The 14,737-nt window shown below is 51.6% G+C and overlaps 1 protein-coding gene across 1 annotated transcript in view; it reads left to right on the forward strand.

Moving 5' to 3' along the window:
• Window positions 1-6,610: 6,610 nt before the first annotated feature.
• The window catches only part of DNHD1 (dynein heavy chain domain 1), a 100,888-nt gene continuing 92,761 nt past the window's right edge, over window positions 6,611-14,737 (forward strand). The window contains exons 1-7 of the mRNA XM_067564648.1: window positions 6,611-6,662; window positions 7,512-8,175; window positions 9,678-9,857; window positions 10,269-10,472; window positions 10,805-10,915; window positions 13,552-13,708; window positions 14,227-14,478. Coding sequence (XP_067420749.1) covers window positions 6,611-6,662; window positions 7,512-8,175; window positions 9,678-9,857; window positions 10,269-10,472; window positions 10,805-10,915; window positions 13,552-13,708; window positions 14,227-14,478 — 1,620 coding nt within the window. The remainder of the gene's footprint in view (window positions 6,663-7,511; window positions 8,176-9,677; window positions 9,858-10,268; window positions 10,473-10,804; window positions 10,916-13,551; window positions 13,709-14,226; window positions 14,479-14,737) is intronic.

The raw sequence follows: 14,737 nt of genomic DNA on the forward strand, positions 1-14,737 counted from the left end.
CTGATTTTCTCATTCCTGGTTCCCAAATGATAGCTGATGACAAATCGAACTGAGAGATGAATAATGCCTGCCTGAACTGTCTTTGGTTCAAGCCTTATGCAGATATTGTATTGCCTCTTTATAAATACATGGTACGCCCACATCTTGAATACTGCCTGCAGATCTGGTCACCCCATCTCAAAAAAGATATATTGGAATTGGAAAAGGTACAGAAAAGGGCAACAAAAATGGTTAGGGGTATGGAAAATCTTCCCTATGAAGGGAGATTAATAAGACTGGGATGTTTCAGCTTGGAAAAGAGATGTCTAATGGCGGATATGATAGAGGTCTATAAAATCATGACTGGTGTGGAGAAAGTAAAGAAGGAAGTGTTATTTACTCCTCATAACAAAAAATCTAGGGGTCGCAAAATTAATAGGCAGCAGGTTTAAAACAAACTAAGGGAAATATTTCTTCACACAGTCAACCTGTGGAACTCCTTGCTAGAGGAGGTTGTGAAGGCGAAGACTATAACGGGGTTAAAAAAAACTAGATCAGTTCAGGAGGACAGATCCATCAATGGCTATTAGCCAGGATAGACAGGGATTGCTGTTTGCCAGAGGCTGGGAACAGCTGACAGGATGGATTACCTGTTCTATTCATTAGAATCATAGAATATTAGAGTTGGAAGGGACCTCAGGAGGTCATCTAGTCCAACCCCCTGCCCAAAGCAGGACTAACTTCAGCTATATCATCCCAGCCAGGGCTTTGTCAAGCCTCAGCTTAAAAACCTCTAAAGATGGAGATTCCACCACCTCTCTAGGTAACCCATTCCAGTGCTTCACCACCCTCCTAGTGAAAAACGTTTTCCTAATGTCCAACCTAGACCTCGCGCCCTGCAACTTGAGACCGTTGCTCCTTTTTCTGTCATCTGCCACCACCGAGAACAGCCTAGCCCCATCCTCCCTGGAACCCCCTTTCAGGTGGTTAAAGGCCGCTATCAAATCCCCCCTCATTCTTCTCTTTTGCAGACTAAACAAGCCCAGTTTCCTTAGCCTCTCCTCATAAGTCCTGTGCTCCAGCCCCCTAATCATTTTGGTTGCCCTCCGCTGGACTCTCTCCAACTTGTCCACATCCTTTTTGTAGTGGGGGACCCAAAACTGGACACAATACTCTAAATGCAGCCTCACCAATGCCGAATAGAGGGGAATAATCACTTCCCGTGACCTGCTGGCAGTGCTCCTACTAATGCAGCCCAATATGCCATTAGCCTTCTTGACAACCAGGGCACACTGCTGACTCATATCCAGCTTCTTATCCACTGTTACCCCCAGGTCCTTTTCTGCAGAGCTGCTGCCTAGCTTGTCGGTCCCCAGTCTATAGCTGTGCATGGGATTCTTCCTTCCTAAGTGGAGGACTCTGCACTTTTCTTTGTTGAGCCTCATTAGATTTCTTTTGGCCCAATCCTCCAATTTGTTTAGGTCACTCTGTATCCGATCCCTACCTTCCAGGGTATCTACCACTCCCCCCATCTTAGTGTCATCCGCAAACTTGCTGAGGGTACAATCTACCCCATCCTCCAGATCATTAATAAAGATGTTGAACAAAACCGGCCCCAGGACCGACCTGGGGAACTCCGCTTGTGACCGGTTGCCAGCTAGACATGGAGCCATTGATCACTACTCGTTGAGCCCTATGCTCTAGCCAGTTCTCTATCCATTTTATAGTCCATTCATCCAACCCATACTTCTTTAACTTGCTGATAAGAATACTGTGAGAGACAGTATCAAAAGCTTTGCTAAAGTCAAGGTATATCACATCCACCGCCTTCCCTACATCCACAGAGCCAGTCACCTCATCATAGAAAGCAATCAGGTTGGTCAGGCATGACTTTCCCTTGGTGAATCCGTGTTGACTGTTCCTGATCACCCTCCTTTCTTCCAAATGCCTTAAAATGGATTCCTTAAGGACCTGCTCCATGATCTTTCCAGGGATTGAGGTGAGGCTGACCGGTCTGTAGTTCCCTGGATCCTCTTTCCTCCCTTTTTTGAAGATGGGCACTAGATTTGCTCTTTTCCAGTCCTCAGGGACCTCCCCCTGTTCCCACGAGCTTTCAAAGATAATAGCCAATGGCTCTGAAATCACCTCAGCCAACTCCCTCAGCACCCTCGGGTGCATTGCATCCGGCCCCATGGACTTGTGAATGTCCAATCCTTCTAAATAGTCTTGGACCTGTTCCTTCAGCACTGCGGGATGTTCGCCTCCTTCCCATTCTGTGCCACCCAGTGCAGCAGTCTGGGAGCTGATCTTGTCTGTGAAGACAGAGGCAAAAAAGACATTGAGTACCTCAGCTTTCTCCACATCCTCCGTCACTAGGTTGCCTCCCTCATTCTCTAAGGGGCCCACACTTTCTCTAATCTTCCTCTTGTTGGCAACATGCCTGTAGAAACCCTTCTTGTTCCCCTTCACATCCCTTGCTAGCTGCAACTCCAATTGTGCTTTGGCCTTCCTCATTTCATTCCTGCACGTTCGAGCCGTGTTTTTATAATCCTCCCTAGTCATCTGACCAAGCTTCCACTTCTTGTAAGCTTCTTTTTTGTGTTTAAGTTCGCCAAAGACTCCTTTGTTAAGCCAAGCTGGACGCCTACCATATTTGCTATTCTTTCTGCACATCGGGATGGTTTGCTCTTGTGCCCTCAATAAGGTCTCTTTAAAATACAGCCAGCTCTCTTGGGTTCCTTTCCCCCTCATATTAGCCTCCCAGGGAATCCTGCCCATCAGTTCCCTGAGGGAGTCAAAGTCTGCTTTTCTGAAGTCCATGGTCCGTATCCTGCTGTTCTCCTTTCTTCCTTTTGTCAGAATCCTGAACTCAACCATCTCATGGTCACTGCTGCCTAGGTTACCACCCACTTCTACTTCCCCTACCAAATCTTCCCTGTTTGTGAGCAGCAGGTCAAGAGAAGCACGGCCCCTAGTTGGTTGCTCCAGCACTTGCACCAGGAAATCCCCTCTGAAGGGCCCGGCACTGGCCACTGCTGGAAGACAGGCTCCTGGGGTAGATGGACCATTGGTCAGACCCAGTATAGCTGTTCTTATGTTTTTATTCAACATTCTCATGGTCAGAAAAGACTTGCACTGGGTGTCAGGGTCCCTTGAGGTGATGGTGCCATTCTGCAAAGGCTGATTTTAATTGTGAGTAGCTCCTTACCTAATGTCTCAATTCTGTTCAGCAGAGTTAGATTTTCAGGTGTAGTAGGTGCAGGGGTGCAACACTTGCTGTAGACCCTGCATCTGAGAGAGTACAGCCCCAATGGCTACATTGGCGGCACGGGCTTCCACAATGAATGCTTGGTTAGTTTGGATGTGCTAGAATGGGAGCGATGAAAGCAGCCTTGAGCTGTCTGAAGGCATGGTGAGTTTCGGGTACCCGAACAAATGTGACAGCCTTGTGGAGAAGGTTGGTCATGGGGGCTATTTGCCCTGAGAAGCCTCGAACGAACGATCAGTAAACGTTTGTGCAGGCCAGGAAGTGCTGTGGCTCTGGAGGGGGCTTCGGCACTGCCCAGCTGCAGATGGCCTCCACCTTCTGGGGGTCCATCTTGATACCTTCTGGGGAAAGAATGTAACCCAAGAATTCAGTGGAGGACTGGTCCAAGGTACATTTTTCCAGTGGCACGAATAGGCCACCCTTCCATGTCTTTTCCAGGATGGAACGAATGTGGTAATGGTGCTGCTGGGGATTATCTGAAAACACAAGCAGATGACTACATACTGGTCCAGGATGTCTCTAAATATGTCATTCTCAACGTGTGGGCAGATCGTGGGAATGAATGGCATTACTCAATATTCCAAATGCCCATAGTGAGTTTGAAAGGCAGGCTGCCCTGAGATGCACTGGGTTGTAGTGGCCTCAGAGCTCCAGTCTGGAGACAACTCTAGCAGATCCAGTAACTCCAAGATTAAGGACGGGAATACTGGTTTGGGACCGTCACCCACTCCTCCACCCAGAGGCATAGCATTCCATCCTTTGTAACGGAAAGGCCTGGAGCCCCTGCTGAGGAGGTGGACCACTGGATGAAGCCCTTGGTCAGGTTTTCTGGATGTATGAACAGGGCTTCCATTCTGGCTTGGACATTGCATAGATCTGGCTGAAAGGGACCTTTGCCCCAGGTTGCAGGTCTGTGGGGCAGTCATAGTCCTGGTGAGGAGGTGGCATGTTTGCTTTCTTCTTTTCAAAAATGTCCGCATAATCCCAATAATTTTGAGGGAGATGGGGACTCAGGCTTGGGAGTGACTCCTTCTTGCCAGCCACCACCAGCTAGCGTTCCCCCACAGGTGCTGTGGCTTCCAATCACCTGCAGCTGCTTGGAATCAGAGGGTTGGGGCCAGCAGTGTTCAGAGAGGAAGCTGATCCTCTTTTCCTATTGAGAGAGGCCAGGGTTATGCTGCTCCAGCCAGGTGATGCTGAAAATTAGGGGGAAGTGTGGAGAATGCATCACACTGAGCTGTAGCACTTTCTGATGGACTTGGATTATGGCTTCTAGGGGTACTGTTTCCTGTGTCACTGGCCCTGAGGACAGGAGGGACCCATCTGTCGTTTGGATGGGAACTGATGCAGGCTTTCAATGGGAATGGATTTGTAGTGCTTGAGCTGCTTTAGGACCTACAAAACTGTCAGTAGCCCCTTAATCAATCAGGGCCCACTGAGGGGGCATCAGCTTGGCCCTAGCCCTGGTAAGTAACTTTATTCATACTTGGAAGCGTCCTGGACTGGGTTTCTCTTAAGGGCTCAGGGTACTTCTGGAGCATAACGCCCTGATGGTGCCCAGGCCGAAACTCCTGATATGGTCTGGGATCGCTCGTTTCCTGATTCCTCGCGGGTTTGTGGTCTGTGAGAGGTGAGGGCCTGTCTGGGCGCTCTGTAAATAAAAGCATAGCATATTGTGCCGTCGCTGTTCCTTTTCTTCCAGGGTCAAGCGTCAGTGGCCCAGATCAACGTGCATCGGGTGCAGCGTGGTCACGGTTGGGTCCTGGGGTATTCAATTATTTTTTGTCAAGGTCCAAATTTCTCGTTCAAGATATAGTCAAAGTCCAGACTCTAGAGAAATAATAAACCAATAATGGTAATAAGTAAATAGAAAGATTTCAAGGTGCATTCAGAAGCGTCTGGCCGTCCAGATTTGGCCTGTGGTCTGCCTATTGACACTCCCTGGTGTGGGTGAAGTCCCCCCTCTCTTCGGTTCACTCATGCAGATGATTATTGATGTGGAGAGAGGTCACTGAAAGCATCCAAGCAGGCTGGGGTCTCCATGTGGGCTAGCGCAGCCTTCACCTCTTCACTAAATCCACACCGAAAATGATGCAGTTGGGCTGCCCCGTTCCACTCGACATCAGCCATAAGTCACCAGGACGGGGAAGAGCACGATGCAGCTGCCCCTTGCCTTTCCTGTAGTGTGGGTTCTGCTGAGCCAGTGCGATGAGCAGGGGGAAGGCACAATCCAGCGCGTCTCTGGCTAGCAAACTGATCACTAGTCCCACCCTGGCCTGGTCAGTGGGATACATTCGAATCCGAGCATAAAAAGGAGATGGCATAGGTTCAGGAATCCATCAAAACATTTGGGTAGTGGTACTGCAGGGCCCTCTTCAGAAGACATTGTCCCAACCTGGAGCATGGAATTCTCTTCCGGGGACCATGCCAGCTGCTCACGGCATGTCTGATTGTCTGCTAGGAGCTGCACTGCTTGGGACTGCAGCAGATGGTTCTTGGTTTGAAGTTGTGCGCAACCTGCTCCTGTAGATGCAGTACTCCATGGGATCCATGATGGTAGACCTAACCCTTCTGTAACCCTGTGAAGGGCTTGGCAAGGTCTGGGCAAACTGGGCTGGGGTCTACACGTTAGGGATGGCAGTCGGTGAGCATGAGTCAGAGGAACGGCTAGACCAGGTTCAGTATGCAAGAGTCCAGGTCAGAGTCTGGCTGGGGTTGAGACTGGGGATCAGAGGTAGTAGCAGGCAAGAGTTGGACACAGGAGATCGGGAGACAAGGTAAAGTCTGGAGTTGCTGCAGGCTCCAGGGTTAAATAGGGTGCTTGGCCAATCAAAGGGCTGCAGCGTACTGGCACTCTAGGTCCCTTGGGCAGCTGCATGGCCTGCTGGTGACCCTGTGGGAACATCAGCTGTCCCCGGCTCTGCAGATCTAGTTCTAGTTCATGGATCCTTACACGCACCACCAGGGCCCCCCATCGCCTACTCCTCCACCTTGCACCCCTCCCAGTGCCCCCATCACTTACATCCTGCATCTCTGCCATTGCCCCCCCGGCACAGCCTGACCCCTGCCTCTTCCCCCCAACGGCATCGCCTAACACCACTCTGTTCCCTCCACACAGGCACAGCTTGCCCTCTCTGGTATAACCTTGCACCCTCCCCTGAGAAAAGACTGAATCTCCTCTCATCTCGCCCTGCCCCATTCTCCTGGCAGAGCCTGACCCCACTCTGCCCCCTCCCCACATCCCTGGCACAGCCTGACCCCTCTGACTCCCACAGCCTGCCCCTGTTGCCCCTCCCCATGTTTCCATGGCACCCAGACTGACCTGGCCTTTGTCTTCAGCAGATTTGTGTGCACAGAGATACCATGGAGACTTCCCCGACTCACCCCAGCCTGTTCCCTGCTGCAGCTGACCCAGGTAAGGAGCCATAGTCTCTGTGCTGCCACAACCAGAGGGAGTAGGGAGTATGGGAATGGGGTGAGGGGCAACTCAGAAGGGGAAGCTCTTTCCTCATAATCAGTGCTGGCCCCATTGCCCCAGCCCAGGGTTTGCTCTGGAGGTGATTGTGACGCAGGTGAGGTCAGAAGTGAATTTGGGGGCATCTTCTTCATTTGCCAACACCTCAATATCTCATTCTTTGCTTTGTCCAGCATGGGGGTGGGGGGGGAATCATCACAAACATGCATAGTCAGTCTACTGCGGGCCGTTGTGCAGCTGGCGTGACCACAGTGTCACCCCACTAGTGCAGTGATGTTCCTAGAGCCGGCTCGGGTCTGCAAATCCACAACCGTGTCCACCCCTTTGCATGTTGATGGGAAGTTTGAGAGCATGGTATGCCGGGGTATTTTGTCCATCCTGGTAACATGGCTGAAGAGCACCTAGCTCCGCTTTTGAATATAATGAGCGACTGAAGGAAGCCCGGATCTGCAAGGGGGTGACATTTTGCACACAATCAAACCATGTTATGCTCAGGATTTGGTGCTGACAGCGCCTGAGGAATGCCTCTAGCAGCACAGAAGCCCCAGCAAACTCATGGACTAGCTGTCACTCAGCTCTCGGTGCATATTCCAGCTCCTGAAGTCAGCCAGCTGCAATGGATCCTGTTGAAGCTGTGAACACACCTAAGCCATCAAGAATCACACAGGTGGGAGGGAATCTGACCCCTCAAGACAGTCCCGTTGGGTGAGGGCAGCACAAGGGCGATGGTAGGGGCTGAGCTCTTGCTCGCTTTCCCTGCTCTACTCTCATGGCTCTGTCCTTTTGCAGGCTGCAGAGAGCCCAGCAGCTCCCAGCCAGTGGAGCGTGGCTGGGCCTGGGCTGTCCGCCAGCGCCTTGCGGCCCAGCTCCAGGAGACGGGGAGGCCTGACCCCCAGCACGTGGATGCGCTTGTGGCCGAGCTGATTGCTGTGTTTGCGAAGGTTCTGCAGAAGAGCAGCCGCAATGCCTGGCTGCACCTGCTGGACGCTTTGCGGCTCCTCAGACCCTTCCGGGAGCAGCTGCGTTGCCGGGAGCAGCTGCTGCCCTACCTGGAGAGCCTTTCTGACCAGTACCACCGCAGTCAGGCCCTCGTGTCTGACCTAGATGTCCTGGGAGCCATGGACCGGGCCTTCCCCAAGGACCACTCCGAGCTGTGTGCCCATCCACTTGCTGCATGCTGCAGGGATCCAGCACCCCCCGCCAAGCTGCTCCCTGTTGGCTCAGCAGCAGCCTTCGCAGGGCAGCTCTGCCCCTTTGTCTTCGGGCAGGAGGTAGAGGAACCAGCAGTCGTGAGCCAGCCTGGCCCAGTGTCTTTGCAGGAGCTGCAGAGCTGTGTGGGTGTGGTAGGCATGGAGCTGGCTCAGGATGAGACCCAGTGGAAAAGCAGCCTGGGCCTCATGTCCCTAGCCCTTGGTACCGAGGTGCCTGTGAAGTATTGCTGCGCCGAGCCGAGGTAAGGGCTCCCTCTGCCAAATCCTGGCACCAGGCTCCAGTTGTTACCCAAATAACAAATATTACAGGATCTTATTAGGGGATAAGGCAACAAGCTGCATTTATTGTGAACACAGAAACGTGGTAAATAGTATTAAAGAAAAGAAAAGTATCAACACTGTAATAACATTAATATTGTGAATAGCATTAATAATAATGTAAACACTAGGAAAACAGTATTAACATGATATCAATACTACAATTACAGAGACACATGTTTCAATTGATGCTTTCATTCACACTCACACAGACTGACAGGCATACACAGACAGGGAGACAGACAAACATACATAGGGATCTTCCAGATGTCATAGTTACCAGCCTCTTGGTGCTCATGATAGTTACTGGCCTGAGCCACTGCCTGAGCTTCCCAGAAGTTATCCCAATAGGTGAATTCACCTGGTGCCGGCTGGGTAGAGCATGAGGATGAGGAGCAAGGTTCTGCCGATGCGCATCGGTACTCCTGGCTGATGTGATGTTGTAGACCCGAACCTCCAGCCTTCATCTTCTTGTCCCGTTTTATAGGGAAAGGACCCCATGTCAGTCTATGGGTTTTGCATTGTCATGCTGCAACTGCATTCTTGGTGTGATTCTCAATCACCCACATTGTTGCAAGTCTGATCAGATTTTGTCCTTTGAAATGGGCTGGCTCCAAAGTCATCAGGGTGGGCTCCTCTTTGGCCATTTGATCATCTTTGCTTCTTTCTTTTTCCCTCAAGCGTTTTAGGTGAGGCTGGTGTTTTCTTCATGTCTGTTTCGATATCCCTTACTCAGACCAATTGTTCAATCACTCTTTTTGTCTACACCCAACTCAATTGCTCGGCCATTCACACTTCAATCACTCAGGGCCAACTCCTAGCTGAAGAACGTACATATTATTTTTAGAGCAAACCTTATTTCATTTTTGACAGTGTCTTTCACAATTAGATAGATACATTACATTGCACAGTATGGCTTTTGTACTTAGAATAGGATTTTTACAAATATATTGGAAGCAGGTAAAATGAACAGATAAACTGGCCAGTGGACATAGTACAGACATTACAAACAAAGTGCAGACAGACTTGAATTAACATTGAAAAGGGTAGAACAGTAAGAGTCAGTTTGAGGTTTTAGCTTTTGATTCAGACTGATGTGCCTTTTGGTAGGAAGGGGGGGGGGGGAAGGGGTTTGTGGCTCTGTTCTTACATATATTTCAAAAACAAGATTTTGGCCAACACAGTGCCCTCCCAGTGCATGGGGTCCACACTGTATGATGGAATAATGGCAGGGATCATCCCCCCCCTCATGGAGTGAGTGTCTCTCCAGCACTGTGGAGCTGGAAATCCTAATAGTGCTGCGTATGGCATCCCAGCTGCTGCCCCCACGCCGCACCACCCCAACCTACCATGCACGGGAGAGGGCTGGCTCTGGGCTGGGTAACATCTGCCCTGAGCTCTCACATTCATCACGTTTTCACTGCAGGCTCCTTCCAGACACAGGCAGAGAGGCTGCAGCACCTGCTCCCCAGGGGGTGGAAGGAGAAGGGGGCTTATCCTGGCCGTCCCTGACCGGGATCCGGGCTGCTGAGATTTTTGTGAGGAACCGACACCTAGGGAAAATCAACTTTGTCTACCTCAACGTTGCCCCCAACAGACACTTCAGGTAAGTACACCCCCAAAGTCACCCGCACACACACACACACTACCCCCAACAGGTGCTTCCGCTAACTGCACACTCTCACCCCTTCCCCCCCACACTGCCCCCAACAGACACTTCAGGTAACTACATCCCAAACTTTCTCTCCCCTCCTCCACCCCCCCACACACACTGCCCCCAACAGGTGCTTCAGGGGGCTGCCATCCTTTCCCCCAGACACACTGCCCCAAAAGGCACTTCCCTCATGTTGCATTAGCCTCTGGGGTGTCAGGTCTGGTGCCCCCAGTGGTGCTGCAGGGTTTGATGCCCTGCTAGCCTCCCCATGGCAGAGGCAGGGGTGTGTGTGTGGGGGGACGACCAGTCAGGCCATGCTTCCTCTTTCCATTCAGGCCTTTGTATTTTCCTTTCTCCATGCAGGCCCTACGACCTGGTTGTGGTTCCTAAGCGGCAGGCCAATCCCGAACACTATGTCTTCTCACCCTTCGGGGTGCTGCATGTGCACCCCGAAGAGGGTGCTGAGGCTCTGACACTGGGAGAGTGGCACCGACAGGCCATGCTGTGGCAGCTGCTCCAGTGCATCCCCTTCTTCAAGCACTGCCTCGTCCGCAAAGCCTTTGCTCGGTAAGTGATGGGTGCTGTATAGGAACCTGCGAGGAGCCAGCTCTGCTGGGGATCCCACCCTCCACGCTGTGCTTGGAGGATGGTGCCTCGAGGCCTCAGCCCTGGATGCCGGGGCCTATATTGCAGGTATTTGGGGCAGGAGCTGAAGTATTAGATTGCCAGCGTACAGAATCTGCCTCTGACGCCCCTGGCTGCAGGCCAGTGGGCAGGGTGGGACCCATAGCTGCAGGCTGGGATGGAGCCCCGTGTTGATGGGCAGTGTCTCTCGCTCCTCCGCTCAGCATGGCTCTCTCCATGGCACAGCTCCTAGTCTCAGCCTCTTTCCCCCATAGCTGGTGGCAGAATGTGAAGCACCTGCAGCTGCTGAGACGCCAGGAAGCCCTGGGCAACCACCACCTCCTGGCTGTTCCCCACTTTGGAGCAGCCCTGCTTCACATTTCCAGGTAAGAGGATGTCTGTGTGCACGCGTGGGGGATGTCCCTGCCCGTACCCTATCCAGGACCTTGACTGAGAGCTGCATCCCCTGTCCAGGCTCCCCGTGATGTCGCTCCCCTTGGAATCCACCCTCTCCTGGGAGCCCTAGGTCCTGGATGGAGCCTTCTCTGCAGTTAGGGGTTATTTTAAACAATTTCTGCCCCGAGGGGAGGGGCTACACCTACTTCCACACTGCAACTTGAGACCATTGCTCCTAGTTCTGTCATCTGCCACCACTGAGAACAGCCTAGCTCCATCCTCCCTGGAACCCCCTTTCAGGTAGTTAAAGGCTGCTATCAAATCCCCTCTCATTCTTCTCTTCTGCAGACTAAACAACCCCAGTTCCCTCAGCCTCGCCTTATAAGTCACGTGCTTCAGCCCCCTCATCATTTTCGTTGCCCTCTTCTGGACACTCTCTCCAACTTCTCCACATCCTTTTTGTAATGGGGGGCCCAAAACTGGACACAATACTCCAAATGTGGCCTTACCGATGCCAAATAGAGGGGAATAATCACTTCCCTCGATCTGCTAGCAATGCTCCTACTAATGCAGCCCAATATGCTATTAGCTTTCTTGACAACCAGGGCACACTGCTGACTCATATCCAGCTTTTTATCCACTGTTACCCCCAGGTCCTTTTCTGCAGAACTGCTGCCTAGCTCGTCGGTCTCCAGTCTGTAGCTGTGCATGGGATTCTTCCGTCCTAAGTGCAGGACTCTGCACTTGTCCTTGTTGAACCTCATCAGATTTCTTTTGGCCCAATCCTCCAATTTGTTTAGGTCCTTCTGTATCCTATCCTTACCTTCCAGCGTAGCTACCACTCCCCCCAGCTTAGTGTCCTCTGCAAACTTGCTGAGGGTGCAATCCATGCCATCCTCCAGATCATTAATGAAGATGTTGAACAAAACCGGCCCCAGGACTGACCCCTGGGGCACTCTGCTTGTGACCAGCTGCCAGCTAGACATGGAGCCATTGATTACTACGCGTTGAGCCCTATGCTCTAGCCAGATCTCTATCCATTTTATAGTCCATTCATCCAACCCATACTTCTTTAACTTGCTGATAAAAATACTGTGAGAGACCGTATCAAAAGCTTTGCTAAAGTCAAGGTATATCATGTCCACTGCTTTCCCCACATCCACAGAGCCAGTCACCTCTTCATAGAAAGCAATCAGGTTGGTCAGGCATGACTTTCCCTTAGTGAATCCGTGTTGACTGTTCCTGATCACCTTCCTCTCTTCCAAGTGCCTCAAAATGGATTCCTTGAGGACCTGCTCCATGATTTTTCCAGGGACTGAGGTGAGGCTGACCGGGCTGTAGTTCCCAGGATCCTCCTCCTTTCCTTTTTTAAGATGGGCACTAGATTTGCCTTTTTCCAATCATCCGGGGCCTTCCCCAATTGCCACAAGTTTTCAAAGATACTGGACGATGGCTCCACAATCACATCGGCCAACTCTCTCAGCACCCTTGGATGCATTGCATCTGGCCTCATCGACTTGTGCATGTCCTTGTCCTTGTGCAATGTGCTTCCTAAATAGTCCTGAACCTGTCTTTTCACCACTGAGGGCTGCTCATCTCCTTCCCAGTCTGTGCTGCCTAGTGCAGTAGTCTGGGAGCTGACCTTGTCTGTGAAGATTGCTAACATACCTGTAGAAACCCTTCTTGTTACCCTTCACATCCCTTGCTAGCTGCAGCTTCAGCTGTGCTTTGACCTGCCTGATTTCACTCCTGCATGCTTGAGCAGTGTTTTTATAATCCTCCCTAGTCATCTGACCAAGCTTCCACTTCTTGTAAGCTTCCTGTTTGTGTTTAAGCTCACCGAAGATGACTTTGTTAAGCCAAGCTGGGCGCCTGCTGTATTTGCTATTCTTTCTGCACATCGGGATGGTTTGTTCCTGTGCCCTCAATAAGGTCTCTTTAAAATACAGCCAGCTCTCCTGGTCTCCTTTCCCTCTCATATTAGCCTCCCAGGGGATCCTGCCCATCAGCTCCCTGAGGGAGTCTGTCTTTCATAGACATTAGTATAAAAACTTAGCAGTTATTTTCAAGACATCAGCATATCACAAACACAGACCTAAGTTCAGCAGGTTTATTATAACATACGTATACTAACATATCCTAATTTGTTTAAACTAAATAATTTATACGCCGTATTCAACAGCATTCATGTATACTTGTATTTCACCTCTTTATGCTAAATGTACATGGTGCCTTGTATCCTGGCTTACATGGAAGGCAGAGGCTCTCCCTTTCCCCCAGCTTCTTTAGGTTTTCCATAGCTCCTCACTGAGAACTGAGGCCTGAGGAACCTCAGTGCGGCTCTTTCCTTCAGGGGACAGTTCTCTTCACCCCCTGGCTATCTTTGGGCTCACAGGGGACAGGCCCCTCCCCACATCTGTCCAGTCCCTCTTTCCCTCAGGGTCAGCTCTCCTGGGATGCTGGGAGCAGGAGCTTGGGGTGATGGGCTGAAGCCCCATTCAGTGAGCTAAGGGGTTCCCTCTCAGGGTTCTGCACTCTTGCTGCTGCCTGAGGCGGCCTGGGGTGAGTGCCCATGTGAGGCTGGCTGTTCCCGTGGCCCTGCCTGATGGGTCCTGTTTTCTTCTAGACTCCTGAAGGAGCTAAAATCTGTGCACTGGCTGCCCCAGGATGACTCCAAGTGCTACACCTTCCCAGAGCTACAGCGGGCCCTGGCCCAAGAGAATGGCCGTGCCCGAGGCCTGCTCAGGAGGTTCCTCACCCTCTGCTCAGCCATACTCGAGCTGGTAAGGTGGGGCTGGAGCGAATGTGCAGGCTCTCCACATTCCTCCGCTCACTGTACTCCGGGTGTCCCTGAGCTTCGCCCCGCCATGCCGCCAGCGCTCCTGCCCTGCTCCTCCAGTGCTCCTCCAGTGCTGGGAGAGGAGTAGCTGGGAGTTCTCCCCCTCGCAGGTCATCCTCTCCCCTGGAACCTCCAAACCTGCCATATGGACCCATACAACTCAAGGTTTCTAACGTCCTGGTTTGGCTGAGAGAGCCCTGGGAGCTCTCAGGGTTGTTCCCCAATTATACCAGGGAACAGTGCTTCTGCCGTGCCTGATGTTTCTGTGAGACCTTTTGGACCCTCTCTTTTCATCCCAGAGAAGCAAGAAAGAGTCTCCTTGAATAGAGTGGGGTTCCATCGTGGAGAGAGATTTGGGGAGCTCTTTTCACTCCTTCCCTTGTCCAACCCTGAGCAACCAGCTGGGAAATGGGTCTGCAGGGAACCTGCCTTCTCAGCCCTCTTGTGTCCGTGTCGTTGCAGGTGCGGGATGACACCTACAAGATGGTGCATGGGCTGCAGACCCAGGTGCAGAGTTACAAGCTGTACATCACCAAGGAGTCCTTGTATCAGCAGAGAGTCCACTACAGGGGTCTGGAGAGGAGGCTGAAGGAGGCAGAGTTCTGGATGCAGAGGCTGGGCAGCCTGGCTCAGCTGGTGAACATCCTCACCTGCCAGAACCTGGTCTCCATCGTGCAGGAGGAGGTCACAGCATTCGTCAGCAACGTCATGAAGGTGAGGTGGGAAAGAGAGGAGGCTGGAGGCTCTGAGTGTGTTTCCTCCCTCTTCTGTCTTTTCTTGGTCTGTCAGTGTCATAGATTCAAAGAGTTTAAGGCCAGACGGGAACATTAGGTCATCTAGTCTGACCTCCTGTATAGCACAGGCCGGAGATTCCCATCCAGTTACCTGTGTATTGTACCCAATAACGTGGTCAGCTAACGCATCTCAGAAAGGCATTGCATCTGGACTTGAAGACTTAATGAGATGGAGACAT

Source organism: Emydura macquarii, unplaced genomic scaffold (assembly GCF_026122565.2).
Source record: "Emydura macquarii macquarii isolate MOO-44397 ecotype Brisbane River unplaced genomic scaffold, CSIRO-AGI_Emac_v2 contig_2661, whole genome shotgun sequence".
NCBI lineage: Eukaryota > Metazoa > Chordata > Testudines > Chelidae > Emydura > Emydura macquarii.